The 21,878-nt window shown below is 45.1% G+C and overlaps 1 protein-coding gene across 2 annotated transcripts in view; it reads right to left on the bottom strand.

Annotated features, from left to right (window-relative positions):
- Positions 1-8,285: 8,285 nt before the first annotated feature.
- Positions 8,286-21,878, bottom strand: part of EEIG1 (estrogen-induced osteoclastogenesis regulator 1) — a 44,892-nt gene continuing 31,299 nt past the window's right edge. For both annotated transcript variants that reach the window (XM_032797727.2, XM_032797726.2), the window contains exons 5-12: positions 20,981-21,097; positions 20,355-20,401; positions 18,003-18,157; positions 16,399-16,503; positions 15,886-16,075; positions 15,561-15,682; positions 14,238-14,307; positions 8,286-13,301 (exon numbers count right to left, since the gene is read on the bottom strand). In XM_032797727.2, the coding sequence (XP_032653618.1) occupies positions 13,256-13,301; positions 14,238-14,307; positions 15,561-15,682; positions 15,886-16,075; positions 16,399-16,503; positions 18,003-18,157; positions 20,355-20,401; positions 20,981-21,097 (852 nt within the window). In that variant the 3' untranslated portion in view covers positions 8,286-13,255. The remainder of the gene's footprint in view (positions 13,302-14,237; positions 14,308-15,560; positions 15,683-15,885; positions 16,076-16,398; positions 16,504-18,002; positions 18,158-20,354; positions 20,402-20,980; positions 21,098-21,878) is intronic.

Here is a 21,878-nt window from a genome sequence, read left to right as displayed (position 1 = left end):
TCTGCCTCCAGCTTTCTTATACTAGAGTGTAAGGTCTCTGAAGCAGGGACTGTCTCCATTCTGTGTTTGCACCTAGCACAATGGAGGAATGGTCCATGGCTGGTACTCTTAGATGCTACTGAAATACAAATTACAGCAAACAAAGATGCAATATATCCCCACACGGTAAAAGCCTTCAGAACTCCCTGGTGTTGAAGAGAATCATTTTGGATTCCCATTATCCGGCAGTACTAGAACCAGTTGCCTCTGCAAGTGACAATGCAGCATGGAGAGGTAGGAAGGGACGCCTACACCTTCTGCTAGATTGAGTAGTGCAGACCTCCTGTCCTATTTGGGAGATGGGGTAAGTTTTCATCCACTGAAAAGAGAGAGGCCCTGAGGCCTGAACTCTCATGGGACCTACCGGTTGTTGTGCTTAATCTCCCCCTGAAAGGCACATCAAAATGGAAAAAATCAGCCTCCCACTCCCTGATTAGCTGATGTTTCCCAACAAGCTGCAAACAGTAACAGGAGGAAAGCCCAAAGCTGGGGAAGAGGTTGGAGAATGCAGAAGGCATTAATTACAGAAGAGCCAGCCACCACAAGGAATTATTCCGGGGATTTCCACATTTATGAAAAGAACGAGGGAGGACTGAGTCAGATGTGAAAAGCATCATCATTTCCAGATTGTTTGCTGACGTACAGCAACGGGCAAGAGGCAGGGAATCTTGAAGGCTAGGAATTACTCACTGCCACACAAGACTTCATTTCAATGCTACGCCAGGCCTTGCAAACTGGATATTAATTTAATGTGTTTGAAAAGCCTGAACAAAATATTTATTTCCAAAGGAAACCAGATTGTGCTGTTGGCTGGAACACATGATCACTCTGTGCACTGGTGCATACAAGCTGAATATTTCATCCTGGGCTATCTCCCATTAGTGCTCTGAGTTTCTTAAATATAAAATAATCTTGAAACGAAAACCCAGCTGGAAATGTAGTTACAGAGTTCCAAAAAAGCCCATTTTTTTCTTTTATGATTTGATTAAGATCCTTTCATGGACCACAGTCCACGTTCTCCTTCCAAGTGTTGAAAAGTCCTATTATGCTGTGGGAACTGGCTGAGGCATGTGGCAAACCAAAACAGCCAAAAAAGCCCATGTTGAAACAGCAGATCAGCAGCTAGATAACAATCACTGAATTCTCTGCAGCCATGAAGGATGCATTTCTATTTAACCTACAATCTAATTGTTTGACGTTGTTTGTTAACTCATGAAGTGATCTATTGACAATCTGGGGAGTTTACAGCCAATGCTGATTTAAAAGAGTTTGCTTTATTTAGCACAGAGGTGTGTAGAGATTTAATTAATCTCCCTGACTAGGTTATGATGAGTGATCAGACAGTACATCACAAGTCTGTCTAGATTCTAGGACAGGGGTACCAAGTATCAGAGGGGTAGCCTTGTTAGTCTGAATCTGTAGAAGCAGCAGAGAATCCTGTGGCATCTTATAGACTAACAGACATTTTGGAGCATGAGCTTTCGTGGGTGAATACCCACTTCGTCACATGCATCTGACGAAGTGGGTATTCACCCACGAAAGCTCATGCTCCAAAACGTCTGTTAGTTTATAAGGTGCCACAGGATTCTCTGCTGCTTCTAGGACAGGGGTAGGCAACCTGTGGCACATGTGCCGAAGGTGGCACTTGAGCTGATTTTCAGTGGCGCTCACACTGCCCAGGTCCTTCCCCCCGGTCCGGGGGTCTCTGCATTTTAATTTAATTTTAAATGAAGCTTCTTAAATATTTTAAAAACCTTATTTACTTTACATACAACAGTAGTTTAGTTATATATTATAGAGACTTATAGGAAGAGACTTTCTAAAAATGTTAAAATGTATTACCAGCATGCGAAACCTTAAATTAGAGTGAATAAATGAAGACTTGACGCACCACTTCTGAAAGGTTGCCGACCCCTGTTCTAGGACAAGTAACTTATCATTGGTAGGGTGCCATCAGCTTAGTGGACATGAACTGACTGCTTTTCAAACATCCTGCCGACTTGAGAAAAGAACTTCACTGTTAATAGGAGAGGTTTCTAGATTTGAATGAACTCTACTTCATATCCTTCTGAAGACTGTTTTATGACTTCAGAACAGCTCCTGGCCAGGAGACCAAATCCAGCAAGGACACTGGCTGGGCCATAACCTTGCTCACGTTATTTAGCCAAGGTGAGAAATCTGCCCCTCACAAAAAGCGAGGTGGGGTTGGAGGCAACTGACAATGATTAAACCCTGCTAAAGTAATGTTTGTAAAGGGCTTTGAGGATAAATCTCTACCTGTTGTTGCAAGAAACCAGATTAAATGCTCTTAGGTGTAGATAAGAATCAAGTGCCACCTCTCTCCCTAAAAATGTTAAATGTTGAAAGCCCTTCCTTCCTGAACTGGAAAGTCACAAATGCCATGGAATTGGCTGGATTGCAATTTGGCTCCAAAGACTTGAGGAAGGAATCTAAGTTTGCACATTCCAGTTTCTAATTGGACTCCATTCCTGATTCCTTCTTGCCTGCTCTTGCTGGGCCTTAGGGCTTGTCTAGATGGGGGAAACTTAGGGTTAGGGTTAGGGTTAGGGTGAACCAAAATAACTGTTCCTCCCTAGCTGTTCTGGTAGAACTGCCCTGATGGACACGATTTCAAAATAAAAAGTTATTTTATTTCAGACTAATTACTTCATTTCCAAATGGCTCTGCTCCGGAACAGTGGCCCCAGCCCAGGCAGTTTTTCTGGAATAGCTACAGCAGATTATTCCACTATACCTGTGCCAGGTAGTTTCTCCCATGTAGACGACGACATATTCACAGCAGCATCAGGGCTTGGCTTCCCAGAAAGAAGCTAAAATGATGGGACCAAGAAAGGACTTGCTCCTTGTGGTTTTGGCACGCCTCCAGATTGTGTCTCTGATAGACCAGGGGAAGCTGAGGATACTTTCCCCTCTCCCAAGAGAGGGGCATTTGTAAATACTGCAAAGAGAAGGAGAACAGGCTATTGGATGCTGTGGAGCTGGAAGCCAGAAATGCCTCAGCTCCACTGTCAGCTCTGGCTGGCACAGTGAGCTACAAATAGCCACTCAGTCTCCCCAGCCATACAATGCAGAACAGACTCAGACTGAAAACATCTGCTGTAAATCCATTTGCTACATTCATAGATTTGAAAAGTCAACAAAGAGTAAGGGCTTGTCTACACTGGCACTTTACAGCGCTGCAATTTTCTCGCTCAGGGGGGTGAAAACACCCCCCTGAGTGCAGCAAGTTTCAGTGCTGTAAAGCACCGGTATAGACAGTGCACCAGGACTGAGAGCTATGTCCCTCATGGAAGTGGGGTTTTAAGTGCTGCCATGGCCAGTTGCCAGTGTAGATTAGCCCTGAGATAGAGCAATCCTTCCGGCAACGTCCCAGCAGAGGGGGCAGGCTGGGACAGCAACAATAACAGACAAGTCGGTGGCCAGCCTCCTAGGAGGAAGGTCAGCCTTGTGGTTAAGGCAAGGCACTTAGGCATGGCAATACTGAGTGACACGGTGTGATGTGTCGGTGTCCCCATAAGGCTTCATGGGAATATGCTTATGAATATAACTGGAATGTTTTATGCTACATATGCCATGTAACATCTCTGTAAAGGTTACGATCTACTGAATCTATTCATCCTATTTGTATGCATGCATCATTTTTGTATTCAAAGTTATTAATATTGGCTGGGCACTAGCTTGATTTTTAAGTAGCCTTTGTAAAATATTTGGTCAGCTTCTTGAGAAAGGAATATGCAAATTAAGTGTCCAATCAAGAAGCACTTAAGGGACAATGGCTCTTGGGAGGCTCCAATCCACATAAGAAGTCTACAGGAGGCTGTTCAAGGTAGCAGGTCAGCCATGGCTGCTGCCTGTGAAAACTGAGTCGTGCATGGACATGTGACTTGCCAACGTGACTCCAAAATGCCATCTTGGAGCTGGACTTTGCATGGAAGAGAGGAGGGGGTTTCCACCCACAAGAGAAATTCTGTTTAAACCTGTGGGAGACCCCTCCATTTTGTCCTCAGCTGGCTAAAAAGAGATAGCCTCTCCACCCTGGAACAAAGGACAGTAACTACACAGGGTGAGAGTGATTGCTGGACCCAGATTAGCAGGAGACTAGCTTGTAAAAGGAAGCTTAATGGAACTGGTGAGGTTTTATCTGTATTCAGTTTTCTTAGACAGACTTGCGTGTTCTATTTTATTTTACTTGGTAATTTACTTTGTTCTGTCTGCTACTACTTGGAACCACTTGAATCCTACTTTCTGTATTTAATAAAATCACTTTTTACTTATTAACCCAGAGTATGTATTAATACCTGGGGGGACAAACAGCTGTGCATCTCTCTGTTATAGAGGATGAACAATTTATGAGTTTACCTTGTATAAGCTTTATACAGGGTAAAACAGATTTATTTGGGGTTTGGACACCATTGGGAGTTGGGCATCTGAGTGTTAAAGACAGGAACACTTCTGTAAGTTGTTTTCAGTTAAGTCTGCAGCTTTGGGACACATGGTTCAGACCCTGGGTCTGTGTTGGAGCGGACTGGCGTGTCTGGCTCAACAAGACAGGGTGCTGGAGTCCTAGGCTGGCAAGGAGAGCAGGAGCAGAAGTAGTCTTGGCACATCAGTTGGCAGTTCCCAAGGGGGTTTCCTGTGATCCAACCCATCACATTAGGCACCCAGAAAAATCACAGGATCCCCTCTGCAATCCATAAAGCCTGAGCTTGGCCCCTAGGCGCCCTATACAATGAAGGGGCGGGGGAGAAGAGGCACATCCTTCTAGTCTGACCTCCTGTGTAACACAGGCCATAGAGTTTCCCCAAAATAATTCCCAGAACAGATCTTTTAGAAACAAACACCCAGGCTGAATTTAATAATGGTCAGTGATGAGGAATCCACCGTGACCCTTGATAAATTTTTCAGTGGTTAATTACTCTGTTAAAATTTACATTATATTTCCAGTCTGAATTTGTCTAGCTTCAACTTCCAGACATTGGATCATGTTAGACCTTTCTCTGCTAGACTGAAAAGCCTATTAAATATTTGTTCCCCCATATAGGTACTTCTAGAGGCCAATCAAGTCATCTTTTAACCTTCTCTTTGTTAAGCTAAATAGGTTGAGCTACTTGAGTCTAATCGCTCTAAGGCAGGCTTTCTAATCCTTTCATCATTCTCCCGGCTCTTCTCTGAAACCTCTCCGCTTTATCAACATCCTTGAATCACAGGCACCAGAACTGGACATAGGATTCCAGCAACATCAAATATAGAGGTAAAATAACCTCTACTCTTACCCTAGATTCCTGTTTATGGATCTCAGGATCCCATTAGCTCATTAGGCCGGAGTCCGAGAGAATGACAAAAGAGGGAAATAATCCTTCATCTCCCCCACCTTTTAAATGTCTTGTCTATTTGGACTGTACGGGTCCTTTGTGCAGACACTTAGGAAGTGTATGTGCATTGCTGCACTCTGCCCTACCCTGCTGAGCCTACCACAATGGCATCCTTATCTTCAGGCCTCTATGTACTTCTGCACTACAAATAATCATGTGCTAAATTAAACAGGCGCCCTAAAGTACAAATCTACAGATTACAGCATCCACCGCAGGGGTGGGGATACATTAGTGCATGTTTGCACAGTGCTCCAGGGACTAGGTTAAGAATGCTGGTGCTGCTGTTGAAATATGGGCAAATGCCTGACCTAGAAAGCAAACAGAGCAGAATTTGCCTTGCTCCCGTCTCAATCTTGGCTCACACACCCCGAGTGCCAGTGGTGAATTTCCCTTTGTTAAACAGTTCTCAAAATGCAGCCGTCAGGGTCTAAAAAAGGGCCAAGGCTTCTTCCAGCACTGGCCTCTATTTGCTCAGGGTTAACAGATTGATCTAGTTTCAATACCCACAAACACCTGGTTTTTGTGAGCCTTCTGACATCTTAAAACTGACTGGATTAAAAATCAGCTCATTCTGCCAACATTAAGTAGTCTATGTAACCAGAAGAATGCATCCTAAATCATATGAATGCAGTTTTTGCATGCAATTCCCCACCCCACAGGGTGGATAAAAATTGATGCTTTTTTTTTTTTTTAATAAAGGTTTTATTTAAATTGGATTTTAAATGTTATTTAAATAATACTTTTTAAAAAATAAACCAATTTAAAATGAATTTGAAGTTAATACAAAATATATTAAGGCCTAAACATCTTATAATCTCTTTAAACTTTTAAATAAAAAAAGTAGGCTTAATCCATGAGTCTCTGTAAAACATTGAGTTCAAGGCTGATTTTCTATGTAAAGAAAGAACCTAGAGAAAAACATTAACCTTGGAGGTCAATTTTTAGAGAATGGGTCTTGTGCGGTATTAAGGGCTTGATCGTGGGAGAGGGCGCTCAGGGGCTGTGCTACTGGTTGCAAGAGATTGGCAAAGTCATCACAGGCATCAGGACCCAGCCTCTGACACCATCGTGTATTGCATGAGGATCGTCTGCTGAGTCTACCTGGGTGGTCTCATGTTCCTATTTGATAGCTCCTCCCTACCTGAGCTCTGATTGGCTTAGTTCTCAAATTATGAATATTTACGACTCCACTTAGTCGCCATTTGCCAACGTGCTAAAAACGTATAATTAATAAAAATCTGAAAAGATGAAGCTACATAATTGCTAAGTAAATGGATGCAGTTACAGTGTACTCGCCTGGGGAGCAAAAAGATGCACCAAATCAAGTGTAAAGGTGCCAGGTGCCTGTCGTTGTAAATCAACATATTTTAATGTTCTATCATCCAATGAGAATGCTCCATTCTTTAGAAAATAATGGAAATATAAATGGAAAAGTTGTTTAGAAAATGATTTAAATCAAGGCTTTCCACTGGGTGGTTTAAATCACCTGGGTTTAAAATCAGTCCACCCCTGCGAGGAAGAAATAGAAAAGAATGATGTCTTGCATGGCTCACGGGCAGCCAGTTGAAAGTTATTAATAGCGCTGGATGGAAGCCCACCGGGCAAATGAGGAAATATATGGGGTGGGATTTAAAAGATTCAGGTATTTGATACAGAGAGAGACTTTTGGGGGGAGGATGAAGCAAAACGCAGGATACCAAGTTTAACCAGCGTGCAGCTCCAAGCAGGTATCTTGAAAAGGGTGCAGATTGAGTCTCTACTACAGCAAAGGTTCTCATCTCTCTGGCTGACACTTCCCCTCCCATGTGCAATCTCACAACCACCCTGTGGTGGCTACAGCCATAAGCTTCATGGAAGGGGAATACGGGGGCCAGGTCTATGCTACAAAGTTTTGTCAGTATAGCTGTCTGGTTTCAGAGTAGCAGCTGTGTTAGTCTGTATCTGCAAAAAGCTTATGCTCAAATAAATTTGTTGGTCTCTAAGGTGCCACAAGTACTCCTGTTCTTATAGCTATGTCTAACTCTCCCATCTGCCCAGCCGACAGATATGCTGGCAAATCCAGAAGAGAGCTTCCATGGGCCCAGCTTTTGTCCTCAGGACGGTGGTGTTACCATGCAGCAGAAAAGCTCCTATTGGCACAGGCAGCTTTACGCTAGGGGGCTCTGCCTGTATAGCTGTATCACCAAAACCTGGGTGGCGTGTAGACTAGCCTAGCCCTCTGAAGTTGTTTAAATAGATTCCTGGCTTCTCTGCAGTTCAAATGAGGGACCAGAACCATGTGTCAGCCAGATCGCTGCAGATGGCCAGCAGATGCTCCACGGACGGGAATCTGGAAACCTCTGCCTGTTGTCTTTCCTGACAAAAGTAGCCGTCAATGCAGGCACACAGGGTGGAGCTGGCCAGCCCCGGATCAAGCACTATTTTTTCCTGTGGTGGGCAAAATGGTGGCAATTGCCTCAATGCAGACCAAACTCCCTTTGCATGTCTTGCTCAGGCACTTAAAGCAAGATCTACTTTGCATCTATCTTGTATTTTTCTTCAAGACTGGGAAACCCCTGCCCATTTCAGGTGATCCACTCCACGTTGGGTGTTGGGGCTTGTGGTGTTTGCAACCTTCTCAATTTCCCTTCCTACCCACTTCCAGTAATTAAGTCAAGGGACGGAGAGCCCTGCTAAATAAGCCTTTCATAACGTAGCTGCTGTCCCAGAATTCATGGAGCGATTCCATGGGTCAATTATTTGCATTGCTAGGTACTGCACATGCACAGCTTCACTTTCATCAGCAAGGAGATTAAGAGACCCCAGGATGCTTTGGGGGTGGTATAGTGCGGGAAACAACCCAAAGATCAATAAGTGAAGTACCAAAAAAACCTTTATTTTCCCCAAAACCGTAACAACATTTGACATTATAGTGATTTCCTCTTATATTTGTTATTTCTCTACATTAGGAACCAGATACAGAAAATACAGACACGATCTGCTGAATCAAAGACGGCACAGCATTCCATTAGAAAAGAAACAAAAACTAGAGGAGCAAGATAAAAAATGGTGAAAAATAGTCACTCTCTCCAGCCCATAAACTTTCCGTGAATCATCATTAAAATAGAGCCGTGGAAGTAGCTTCTTTCTCCACGCATTTCTGCTTTGTGAAAAAAAATTAGATTTTCTCTTCTTTAGATTTCAAAGGAAAAAAAAAAAAAGTTAAATTCTCTTTCAAGCCATTTTGGAAGTTTGCATAGACCCATTCCCTTTCCAAAAATATCTGTAATCTCTCTCTATAGCATCTGAATATAAATCGAGTACGCTTCTCTTCTGAAGATCACTGAGCTCAATTTATGTTCAAGACAATAAAACGATCTCCCCTTTCCCCTCACATGAAAAAATATGGGCTTTAACAAACATTTTCTTATGCTCTCAAGACAAGTAAGAGGATCAGCTGCACCTCCAGCTCAAACCTTCCAAGTTCCTGTGATTTCCCAGGTTTTCTATGCTCACTCCTACCCACTGGGAAGGAACAACAGCTCCACGAAGCTGCAGAGGAGACTGGGTTAGGACTGCAGAGGAGGGCTGATGGAAAATGCAGCTTGGGGGATGGGGACTGGACTTTGCAGGATCAGCCCATTAGGTAGAGGTGCCGGCTTGTAAGAACCACAAAAACTCGCTACCAGGCGCAGCGTTTGTGGGAACAGGCCCATAGAGATCAGCCCTGTCTACAGGACTGAGTCACTGGAGCAGCAACTCCCTCAGCTTGGGATTGGGGGAGAGGAGAGGAGCAATGAATTAGTTAGCAGCTCCTGAGGTAAGGCAGCAAGGGAACAGGGTGGGGAAAGTTTGCTCAGCTCCCCTCTCCAGGAGGGGAGCCTTTCACCTGGGCACTCTAGTCTCAAGCGTACCTGGAGTGAAGTTTCCCAGAGGGTGGTGAGTGCAGAATCCAGCTGCACAACCATGAATTTAAAACAACGCAATAAAATAAAATCAACCCCTCCTATTACACTTTAAAGCAACAACTTTCTTCAGATCTCAGCCCAGTTCAAAACACTCTAAAAACCAAAACAAACATTTAAAAGGGCTAAACTTTTCCTCCAGAGGGTGGTGGTGGGGGAGACACTAAGAAACTGGCTGTCCTTAAATCATCAGGACAGCATGAAAGCTCCCATTTAAAGTGCCAGTCACAGAGAAACTGGAGGGGTTAGGTCATCCTTTCCCCATTCTCATTCCCACCCAGAGCAGAGCCGAGCCAGTCTCCTTCTCTGACTCATTTGGGGGCTACGCCAAGTCATGACCTTTACATCTGCCCTTCCCCAGATAATTCTTCAGTTTATGGTTTCTTTAAAAAAGTTAGTAAAAAAAGATATTAGGCTGAAGACCCCACACTTTGCAGTGGGCTTCCAAATAGAAAGGCCTTGAAATGTTAATCTGTTGTAATGTGGAATCCAGTCCATTCCAACTTGGCCCTGGGGGCTGAGGGCAGGGGAGCAGGGAATCCAGCTCTGCTCCCCTGGGTCAGCCCAGCTTAACCATCCTGCTCTCCTGCACCAGAGACCAGGGATGCAAAATCTCACTAGAGGGCCCTTTCCTTGCCTAGTTCACTTCTGGATCCCCTGAGAAGGGGACAACTGGGGGAGGAAGAGAGTTACCTCCCTTAACCCTCCTGGAATAAAATACCAATGAAACAATGACAACACCAGCCTGCTGGGTTTATTAAAATTCAATAAACTTCAAGGAAAAAAACTTGGAAATTAACCAGTGGTTTAAGTTTGACAAACTCGCAAAATATTCTTCAGCATCCCAACTAGCAACTAATACCAGCAATGCCATGAGGAAAAAAAGTGCTTGCAAGATACAAAGCTTCCAACCAGGCAGCAGACCTGCTGCCCAGATGATCCCAATGCCTCTTCAGCCTCCCTTTGTGCTCCGAAGTACATATGCAGCACCAGGCTGCTGGACTGTTGGGCATCACTTGTGAGGGGGGATGCGAAGCTGGAATTTGGTGTGGTATGCGGAAAGACAACTCCTCCCTGGGCCCTGTTCTGGACAATCAAAGGTTAGCTGTACTCACTTGTTCCACATGACTAGGGCTGCTCTCTTAGTCAAAACAGGAGGGGTCTGAGCTAAAAGCTGCTAACAGACCAACGTCTACAAACTCATCAACCACTGCCAGGCAACAAGACCAAGAGGCACAAAAACTGTCAAGAATTTAAACAGCAGAGCACTGAACTGCTGCAAAGCCAGAGACAGCAATCTACAGAAAGGCTGCAGCTCTCCAGCATCTCAGGATCAGAGGTTAGGGTTGCTTGCTGCCTGGTGACAGGGGAGGACACAGTTTCTTGACAGCTAACCTGCTCCTCCTTTTGTCTCCCTCGAAGGAGCTATTTCTCCCTTTATCCCAAAGGGCATTTTGTGACATGTCACAGCAAACGGCCCCTCCCACATCAGTTACCTCTCTTGCCAGCTGGAGTCCAGAACAAAAGCTCTTGGTTCCCAGCCATTGCTGGAGTAACAAGCAAGATGGACACCAGGGGGAAACAGCTAAACTGATCTGGCTTTGGACTCATTCCGGTGTTACTTGTCTCCTCTCAAGTCCTTGAAATGCTGCTGGAAGGCTGCAGGAATTTAGGAGCCGGTTTCCAGGAGTGCTGCATGCCCACCGTTCACCCATCGCTCCTGTTATCTTCAGGAGGCTCTGCACCATAGAGTGCCTTTGCCCACAGGGAAAGCAGTGTGAAGTACTAATGGAGGGGCACTGTGCCAGCCAACCCAGCCTCTCTGGCAGCAGCTCTGGGGGGAGAGGCAACTAACTAATTCTCCCCCTTCTCCAAACCTTTGGAATCCTAAACAGTGCAGAGCCAGCCCTACCTAAGCCAGCTCGGCATCTCACCAACCTGCTACCTGGTGCCAACCTGAGCGGAGAGCCGATGATGATTAAAATATAGGCAAGAGCAAAAGGGCCTTGGCTTTGGACAGACTTGGTCCAACCAGGAGCTCTTTCCCACGTTCAACCAGGTTTGATGGGCCTAGGCCACGATTAGTTAATTATCTCTGAGGGGAAGGTAGGTGGGTGAAAAAAAGTGCCCCCCAGATGCTGTCTGCACAGCCACAGTAGACAAGGAGAGGGACTGGCAGGTCTGTGGCATGAATAGCTAGAGCCAGCCTTGCTATGCTGCTCACAGAATCCTCCCCATCCAAGCCTCCAGTGCTAGTCAGATTAAAAATCCAGGCCCCTTCAGTCTTGCAGTCTTCAGTGGAATTGCCTTTCCTAGCAGCTCATCTACGTGCGTTCTAATTACCCTGGGACACAACCTTTAGTCCTGAAAAAAGCTTGGCCATAATTAAGAATTTGAAAAACAAAAACGATCCATTACCAATTTCTTCTTCCTGCTAAAATGGGACAGCGTGTTTTGAGAGAAATAGGATGTGTGCACGCGCACGTGTGTAGCCAGTGACCTGGAGTGTGCTGTTAGTCAAAGTGCATGGCTGCCGAGTGCTACTACAGGACAACAGCAAAAAAGGAACGGGCACCACACAGAAATAGCTTATAGGCTGAAAGCATTTGTACAGAAAGGGCTGCAAATGCAGCCTGCAGCCAACCCAAGGCAGGAGCCTGCACAGATCCTGACCTGTAGTTCAGCTGCCAGGAGAAATCTACAAGTGGGAGTTGAAAAAGGCTCACCTCTTTTCTGCCACATCGCGCCAGGAAAAAGAGCAGTTAATGTTTGAAAGCTCAAACATGAAAAGATCAACCAAGAAGACCAATTGTAAGCCTGTCAGACCCAGAGTTCACATCTCACGAGCAGAGGAGAATGGCTGCTGTGGCTAGTGCAGCAGGAGGGCTCCACTCCAAAGTAGTGGAGATTTAGCCATTTCTTTCTGCATTAGTCAAAGCTGCTCCCCAGCATAGGAGGGGACTGACTTTGACAATGGCTCCCTTCTCACATGGCACGAAGGGCCAACCAAAAACAGTTCCCTCACTGGCTCTGGTTGGGAAAGACAACCGTTTAGCCACCCTTGCCATGACGGAAGAGATCATCACAACCAAATTACACATCCTGTTCTGGGCACATATGGAATTTCTAAAGTGCTCCTGCTAATACCAACTGATGAAAATGGCCTCCCATGCCCAGCAATAGAAGGCGGTACTGCAGTTAGTGATGCTAACAAGCGATAGCATTTAACCTTTAACATCGAGTTCCATCTCTGTCTGTTCCATTAGTTTTCTGAAATGCACTTTTGGGAAATGTTTCCTATGAGCAGATGACTGGGGGGTTTGGTTTTTTGGATTCACTGCTCAGTAAAATGTTGCCATCGGAGGTGAAGTTTCCTTGGAATCCACAATGCAGAATCAGTGGAATCAAGTATCCTGCAAGTGGCCAGCTCATTGTTTCGACAAGGAGCTGCTTTTCTGGTTTGTCAGTTCTGGTTTTCCCCTTCAGTGGTTTGAAAAGTTCACAGTGGTACAACCCAATGGTTTGCAGATACAGGAGTGAAGAAATCCCTAGTAAGGAAGCAATGCGTGGAATGAGGGACTGGGGAAGGGAGGAACATCCTCCAGCAAAGAGAAGGCTTCCAGACAGACCCCTTGGACCTGCAGGGAATTCAGGGGTGTTTCGAAGCACTGGGATGAGTGGGGAGTTAATGCCAAGTCAGGAAAAGTGCACGCTCTGGAGTGGTATGGTCTCGGAGGAGTTCTGCAGTGCAAACGTAAGGGGAGTGGTCTGGAGAAATCCCTTCTGGAATGTTGCATGTAGAGAGGTAAAGACTGGCATCCGTGTTGCAGAGGACAGGGTAGGAGGTCTGTTGCCAGCAGCTCTACCCTATTCTTCACATTTAACGGGTTTCAATCACCACTGGCTCATAAATTCCAGATGAGACCCTGCAGAAGGAGGGGGCGGGGGGAGAGAACAAGTTCTTGTATTCATACCTTTAGATTAAAACAGAAGCATTTATGCAGAGCTCAGAATTCAGGAATTTTTTCCAAACAATAAAAAAAAATGCTGAAAATAGCTAAAATCAGCCTGCATAACAAAAGTCAGGCAGCCAAATGGCAATCAACATCCCAAAGCTGGAAAGAGAACTGGCAGCAACACACTTTTCCTTCCTGTGAGAGATGAAAGAGGCTAGGCTGAGGACATCTGGAAAGCCTCCAGAGGGGAAGCTGTCTATTGGAGCAGTGAAAGCTGGAGCACTCCAGGGCTCTAGTCACAGCTTTCCCACTGACTTGATGTGGGACTTTGCATTAGGCACTTCACCCCAAGCTCCACTTATCCTGGAGCTTGTGAGGTTTAGTGAATGCAAAAGGCTTTGAGATCCTGTGATGAAAGGTGCTACGGCAGTGCAAAGCATTATGGGAACAGTGTATTTAATAGCATCTCTCCTCAGAGGAAATGAGCTCTGAACAGACACGGGAAAGCATGCAGCTGAGAATGGAGAATGAATTAGGCTTTGCAGTTTTGCTATAATCCAACAGGGGGCAACAAAGTTGCCTGCCTTGAACAGGCTTTGAAAGCAGAGAAAGATAGACCAACCCCGATTGTTCTGTACTTTCACACACCTTCCCTCTGTCCTCAATCTAGCAGCCAAGATCAAATACCCCAGTCAAGCTTCTGCTGAGCTCTGAACACACACAAGCACAGCTGCATCCTGTGACTAAAAGGGATCCCAGGAGTATTAATGTGGGAACAAAGCCATCATGTATCGCACGATCTTCAGAAATCTCTGCTGAGGTGAGGTGAAAGTCTCCTAAGCACAAAGAACTAGCTGAGCAATCTTTACAGAGCCCCAGCATCTACCAACCTTTCAGGAGCCATACCTGTTTCCCAGCTGAATCCCACTCAATGTAGTTGTGCCATCTCTGCTCACAAACAACCTCAGGTTACTGTCTGCAGATAGGAGAAGAGGAAGAAAGAGATAGTAAAATCCACAGTCCTGACAATCCACAGATGTCCCCTACGGTCCATATTACACAATGCTCAGCTAGGGGAAAAAAATCCATTTTCATTCTGTTTCTGTGAGCGCAGGTGTGTTTACACTCTTGCTCTGACGGTTGTGAAGCTTCATGGAACTCCCTCTCCTCCTTGCTTTAGGAAGATCCCCAGGGCAAATCAGACTTTGGAAGAGTAAGCTTTTAAAAACAAAATTTTAATGGACTATGGTTTTGATGGCTAGGTTGTTTGTTTTTTTTAAACTTCTAAACCATGTCATGAATGACGGAGTCCATAGTATTATTTTAAAAACTCAGACAAAGACAAACATTCCCCTGCAGCATTTGCAATCTCATTACGCTACTATGGAGGTACCCTGTTCTGTTCTGTCTAGTTCTCCCAGAGAGTGGAGAGCAAATTCATTAATGAAGCACGATAGCCTGTTTTTAATCACCCAAGCTGACAGAAATGCAAACAGTGAACTGTGTGAGTAACGAACAGAAAATTAGATTAAACTTTAGAGTTCTAGTAAATCTAAGCTGTGGTTTGTATAACAGGCAAGAAAATAGTTTAAATATTTTTTATTTTAAAGGAGGACCATTTGAAATTTTCCCCTAAACTGACCAATTTTAAAAAAACATTGTTTTCAGTTCCTTTAAAAAGATTGATAAGGCTTTTTTCCTCCTCTGCAGTATTCGTAAGGGTCTTTTGGTCAGGCCCGAGTGCCAGTATGTTTAAACCCCTCCTTCTTCCACTCTCTTTGCACACATCTACCCTGCTTCCTTTTCAGCTTTGCTGCTCCTGTTACCGGCAAACTGTTCCCTTGCACAGTGTGGGAAGAAGTATGCCCAGGAGCTGCCCCCAGAGCTATGCAGAAGGGTGATGCAACTGAGCAACAAAACTGACTACACGAGGTGCTGTCAAAAGTAAACCTGGAAAAGAGAAGGACTGTTTGCCTCCAGCCTCACAGCTTCAGTTACTTGTAACAGTAGCAAGTACAAACTGTTTTCAGAAGGAAATGCAGTTTTCACATCAGTGGGGTCTCTAAGATACCTGCCACTGAAACTTCCAGCAAGTACTAACAGCAAATTACAGGCGAGTGGGAGGCAACACTGAGTGACGCCAGAGTTGGAATTAGAGAGGTTGATGAACGTCGCTAAGGCTGGAAGAGGAGCAGCAAGTCTCCCCTCTGCGTCTTGTACTAATCTCACCTTCAGTATTGCTGACGTCTGTGAAATCCTGACTCTGCATAATTTTCTCCACTATGTCATCAGCATCAATCCTAGTATCATCCACCCACGTTGGGTGACTCTCCACTGAATCTTTTTTCCTTCTGGGAGGGAAAAAAGAAAAAAACAGATTCAACCCCTGGGGTCACAGGCTGCCAGTGCTTTCTGTGTCCCTTAGCTGTAGCCTCTTCCTTTCCGATTATAGCAACAGCAAATCTGGGGCCATAAAGGTAAAGGAAGAGCGAAGGATCCTTTGTTTCTAGGCCTTCCCCCATCTGCAGAGATGATCTCTTTATACTGTACCTACCGGGATGATCTATCCAACAGGATGGCTGGTCTTGGCGGGCGAGGTGGCTTGTCTAGTTTGTGGTCCCGCTCTCCCTCAGGACACTCCACTGTCAAACTGAGCCCCCCAGAGGCGCTGCTGCTGGTGGATGTATTCCGGCGGTGAGTCAGATCAGACATACTGGAGGAGCGAGAGTGCTCCGTGCTGTAACCTGTGGACAGAGACTCATGACAAACCAAACCTACCATCCCATAGCAACACAGTGCAAAGAGCCAAGTCTCCAGTCAGGGCAGGGAAGCTTCACTGAGGAGGAGAGGAACCTCAATCCACAAAGGCAGAGGATTACACAGATCAGATCTGCAGTCATCACAAAACCAGGAGTTCGGAAGGCAGGCTCAGGAGTGGCTCGAAGTCACAGGCGTGGCTGTGAATCACTCTCAAAGGAGGAGAGTGCCAAAGGAAAATAGATTTGGAGATCTGAAGACCTGCGCCTTCCTGGACATGGATGCCAAAGTTCAGCAGGTCAACAATTACCGGAGATTTTGGACTGCTGGCTGGCATAACTGGAGTTCCGTGAATGCCCTGAGTGGAATACTTCCTCTGGACTGGACAGATTCTGGTCTGGTTCCTCTGGAACACCTGCCAAACAACAAAGCACTCACATTATCTCAGCCAGCCCATTCACCACTTCCTGCAGAAAGACTGGATGGGAACATTGTTACACTAGGGCCAGGGAAGGCTGGAAGAGTGCACACTTCTTGCTCTATGTTGACTTGCACAGAGCTAGAAGCTGCCAGGGACCATTTATGACAGTAGCCATGAAAGGCTGTGTCAGAGTAGTCACCCATTCCAGTGGCTGACGGGGTGCCCAACTCTGGAGTTACCAGGGTCCTCCAATCCCTCAAGCCCACGGAGATGATGGGTCATGTCTGAAGCTATTTCATAAGTAGAAGATACCTTTAAAAAATTGCAAGCCAGCTTGGTGCATGCCATGCAAGAGATCAAGTGCTATTTATAGGATCTTCACTACTCAGATGTAAAGCAGCCTGTGGAGTGCTGTGAAGGCCATAACGCAGGACTTTTCAAGTGAAAAGCAACAGAGGGTGGTACAAAAAACAAAAGGGGCAGGATTCTCAAAGCTCCAACAAAGATGTGAGAGGATCCCAACAGGTAGGGAAATGCACTGAGTTTGTAACAGGCTGACAAGAGCAAGGTGATTGAATCCATCTTTCCCTCATATACACAGGTACAAGTCAGATGTGGGGCCTGAGTCAGAGATGATGGTAAACCTCTGACTGAAACTCAGCCCAAGGGTGAGACTGAAGCAGGACAGACAGATGTACGATATAAAATTCCTTCCTGTTAGCTGCTTTTCCTACTATAACCCCCACTCTTCTACCCTCATAAGGACGAGTTTCACCATCATTACATCACCTGTGAATATGGCCTGAAGAGTCGGTGCTACCTCTGAATTTCCAGATTTCATCATCCCCGCCTGCAAGTGAAAGGGCTGTAAGGAGCATTTTTGGTCTCCTGGGTAAACATGTAAGCCAGGTTTTTTTAAAAGGCTCATTGATGTGAACTGGGTAGCTCCAGATTTTTGTGCACTATGTATCTGTCACAGTATATTTGCAGCCCATTCACTTTAAAGAAGGGAGCCAGGGGAGGCTGCAATGTCCTTGAAAAATGGAAGTCTAAGAACTCTGCTTCAGCAGCTGGAGTGAGACCACTAGATCTCAGACCCTGAAGCACTAAAGACTGTGCAGGAACTTTTCTAAACATCAGCCTGTGCAAACCTAACAGCAGAGGGGTGAACAGTGTTAAGTGTCACTGAATATAGGAGGAACCACAGTGAGGGCCCCTTAGAGAGGATTGCAAGAAACACATTAAGTCAGTCCCTGGAATGGCTTTATCTCCTCTGTTAACAGAATTACATGTGCTGCACTTTCATGTTCACCCTACTTAGCTACCTTTAAAAGAGAGAGTCTTACAGGTTTCTTAATTAGCAAAGACACTAGGACTGCTGAGGCCGAGCGTGCAGTGCAGAGATTCATTAACCTTCCAAGTGCTGGAGTAAGCTTAATGGAATCCTGGAACAACAAAGTGCTGTATCAGTCCTGAGCACAGAGGGCCTGTACCTGGATTGAGAATAGTGGGTCTCGACTTGGCCTGACGCACTGCTCCAATAGTGGCCGAGCTGCTGATGGTACTGGTAGTCCCCTCGCCTTTACAGGTCAACTGCAGGGAGGAGTCCTGTCCTGGGATGGTGATGGATTTGGCTGTGGAAGGAGGCCTGCAATGGCCAAAAGACAGGACGTGACACAAATTACGCAAGCAGAACTGGCAGCTTGAAGAGGTGACTAACAAAGGGGACCATTCCCTTCTTGCTTCCTTGTGGGGGAAGGATGGAAGCCTGCAAGGAGTTTTGTAAGCAGGGAACACTGCAAAAACTTTGCTTTTCTGCTCGTTTTCTTACATTAGAAATTCAGGTCTTTGACTAGTTTAGAAGACTACAGTGGACAGTGAACTAGCAAAATTACTACATAAGTGATTTTTTTTTAAATAAAAAAAGATCTTTTGTCCTCTCAACTGGTCACTTTAAAAAAATAATCAGAGACTATTTTATAGATTTTAAGGCCAGAAGGAATCAAAATTCATTCAGTCAGACCTCCGGCATAACGCAGGCCAGAGAATTTCACTCAGTTATCCCTGGATTAAGTCCAGTAACTTGTGACTGACTGAAGCATATCTTCCAAAAAGGATCTTGATTTGAAGAGTTCCAGAGATGGAGAATCCATCACTTCCCTTGATAAGTTTTTCCAATGGCTAATCACCCTCACTATTAACAGTGTGGGCCTTATTTCTAATCTAAATTTGGCTTTAACTTCAAGCCTTGTTATGCGTTTCTGTTAGCCCTTTCGTTTTCGGCATTTTCTCCTTACAAGGTTATTTATACTCTATAATCAATTCACCTCCTCAATGTTTTAGATAAACTAAACAGATTGCACTCCTTTCTTCTCTCCCAGGTCCTCTCCAATTTTTCAACATCCTTCTTAAAACACAAGATGCCAGAACTTTCTACTAATCTAAAATCTTTGGAACCCCCCCGCCAACACTGAAAAAGCGTATTTGGGAAAGGGGGATGAACTCTCCTAGTCTAGATACAGCTTATCTCAGTAGAAAAGTGCTTTTACAGATACAGCTTATACCAGTTCCCCAACCAAAATAAGCTATACCAGAAAATTTTCGCAAGCATAAATCCAACTACACTAGGGCTTCTGCCCATATAAATACGTTGTTGAAGTAACATCTATAACTGACATTACTACAGAGGCAAAAGTTTTAAGTGTGGACTCCAAGAAGCATGCAGCAGAACTTAGAAGTTATTTTGTTGAACAGTCACTGAGAGAGATGCACATATAGCTCAGTCAAGACTTTTCAACATTACAGTGTAATATATTTGTTGTGTTTTGATTCACTGTCTTCATGCATTATCATGACATCACCATGCAAATACTGCAGAACAGTGCTAGGATCTCATACCACAATTATTTTGTGGCTATCAGAGACCTTGTTTTCAATAGTGAACTCTCTCTCCAATGCCTCAAGATTGATTACTAGTGCTCACAAAAGGACAGGATGGTACAGCTCATATTGAGAGCTGGGGTTTGTTGCTAACACTCTCCAATGCCTAGCACTGGGGGAAAGGATATCTTCAGTTAAGGTGTATAAACAGATCACAGCACAGACCTGGGGCCACCTCCCATCACCAAAAAAGCATCCTCCAACAAAACCAGTCGGGGAGCGGGATGGACAGAAACCAAGACTAAATTCTTGATGTTTTTAAGGTTACAAACAGATTTTTTTTTTTAAAAAAATCATGCTTCTTTTCTCCATCACAAAGCAGTAAAGAAGCCAAAATGGGAGCACACTTTGGGAAGTTCCCCCACATGTCTCCTTTCATGGTTCATCTCACCTGTTCATTTGTAGATGTTACCATTAATCCCTTAATCCAGTCAGATTTTTTTTTTAAATGGATGTAATAGATACCACTAACTGGCAGTTCTAAGAAGTCAAAAAGTGACCTTGTACTTGTACCTTCTATCAGTATATCTAAAAATGCTTTACAAACAGCTCTGTAAGCCAAACATTTTCTCCACTTTACAGATGGGTAAACAAGCACAAAGAAAATAAGTGAACTGCCTGTCACCCAGTCTTTGGCAGAGCTGGGGATAGAATGCAGGAGTCCAGATTCCCAGTTATAAGCTTTTTTCCTACTGTACTTTTGGGGAAGTTTACTGGTTTATAAAATTGCTTAGGTGATCTGTGGATAAGACGCAGAAGATCATGTTTGTACGTCACTGGGCTCTACCAGGGATCGAGAACAGCTCAGGGTGGATAGCCCCACCCTTCAGGGAACAGCTGTGTCCCCAAAAAACCCAGCAAATGCAACAGGTTCCACAAGAGTGGAAGACGACCCAGCAACTTACGTTTTGAAGCAGGGGTCCCCAGAGAGCAAGGACATTCCAATTGTGACCTATGAGAGATAGAAATGATACAAGTCATTAGGAACTGCTAACTCCACTCAACTAGTCAGTCATCAATGGGGATATCAGCACTGGGTCCTGTGAGACTGGGAGAGGGGGAATCTAGGAATCAGGAGCTTGCACAGTACTTTGGATCAGCAGGACTGCCTTTCCATCTAACACAAAAGTAAGATTGAGAGATACAGTGGAGCATTATTTTAAGCCACTAGTATCACTATATCCATTATGTATCAGCACGTCCTGCTCAGAAAGATGCTACAGCACCTCTAACGGTGGACTCAAGACTTTCTTCCAGCTCACGTTTTATCAGCAGATACAGGATGTTATTGGACTGCTACTGTTTAACTGCATACCTGTACACATCAGAGTGTCTGCTCTCTATGGAAGTGGGAAACTGTTTATCTATCTCCAGTCTGGCTTTGGGAAGGTGTTTCTCTGCTAAATATCCCTGCCCACAAGGACGCAAGTGGGAAGGCTGGGAACAAAATTCTGTACCACAAATTCAGGCGGGATTTTTGAAGAATGCACTGAATTCTAGGATCCCTTCCATGCAGACACTGACTATGCACCTTTAGGATGGAGTTATCCTGGCGGGTGTTCTTGGTATCATATCCTTCCAGCAAGCAGCATCGGACAGTGAATCCAGAGCCAGCAAATTCTGCCAGATTCAGATCAGCAAAACCCAGCTGTGGCCAAGAGAAAATAGGGGCAAAAGCTCAATAAAGAGAGAGTGAATCACACATAGAACAAAGGAAGAGAATGTGTTTGTGGTACAGGGCAGATGCCTCTGCAGACCACTATGCAACTGTGGTTACATGTCAGTATCTATTCTCGAGGATGGAAAAGGTCACAATCTTAGGTGAACATTTCTGAGCCTGCAGGAAGCCCCTGTATGGAGGAAGAAAACACAATGGTAGTTCTGGTGAGGACAGTGTTAACCAGTCTGCGGTTGTTGCATAACCAAGGACGTGGAAGGCACTAGGTCAGTGATGTGGAAGAAGCAGAATCAAACACACAAACATGATAAGGCACTCTTTGTACTAGGACATCCCAGAATGCACTGGAGCCTGCAAGCCAAGAGATGAAAGGATATTGCTGTAGATGAAACTGACACACTGTTTCTGAGAAACAAGAAGGAGACCATCAGAAAAGCAAACTAGAAGTCACTTTAATTGTAGATATCCAGTTATAACCTCCTCTTTGGCCATGCAGTAAATCCCAGCCATGCTCTGGTATATGCGCTCGAACAGGGCTGGCCAACTTTTTGGGCTGAGGGCCACATTGGGGTTCCGAAACTATATGGAGGGCTGAGTAGGAAAGGCTGTGCCTCCCCAAACAGCCTGGCCCCTGCCCCGTCCCACTTCCTGCCCCCTGATGACCCCTGTCAGATACCCTGACCCATCCATCCCCCCGCCCTTGTCCTCTGACTGTCCCCTCCCAGAACCCCCCACCCCTGACCGCCCCCCC

This window comes from Chelonoidis abingdonii, chromosome 24 (genome assembly GCF_003597395.2).
Source record: "Chelonoidis abingdonii isolate Lonesome George chromosome 24, CheloAbing_2.0, whole genome shotgun sequence".
In the NCBI taxonomy this organism is placed as follows: Eukaryota; Metazoa; Chordata; order Testudines; family Testudinidae; genus Chelonoidis; species Chelonoidis abingdonii.
This window is presented reverse-complemented; position numbering and strand designations above follow the sequence as displayed.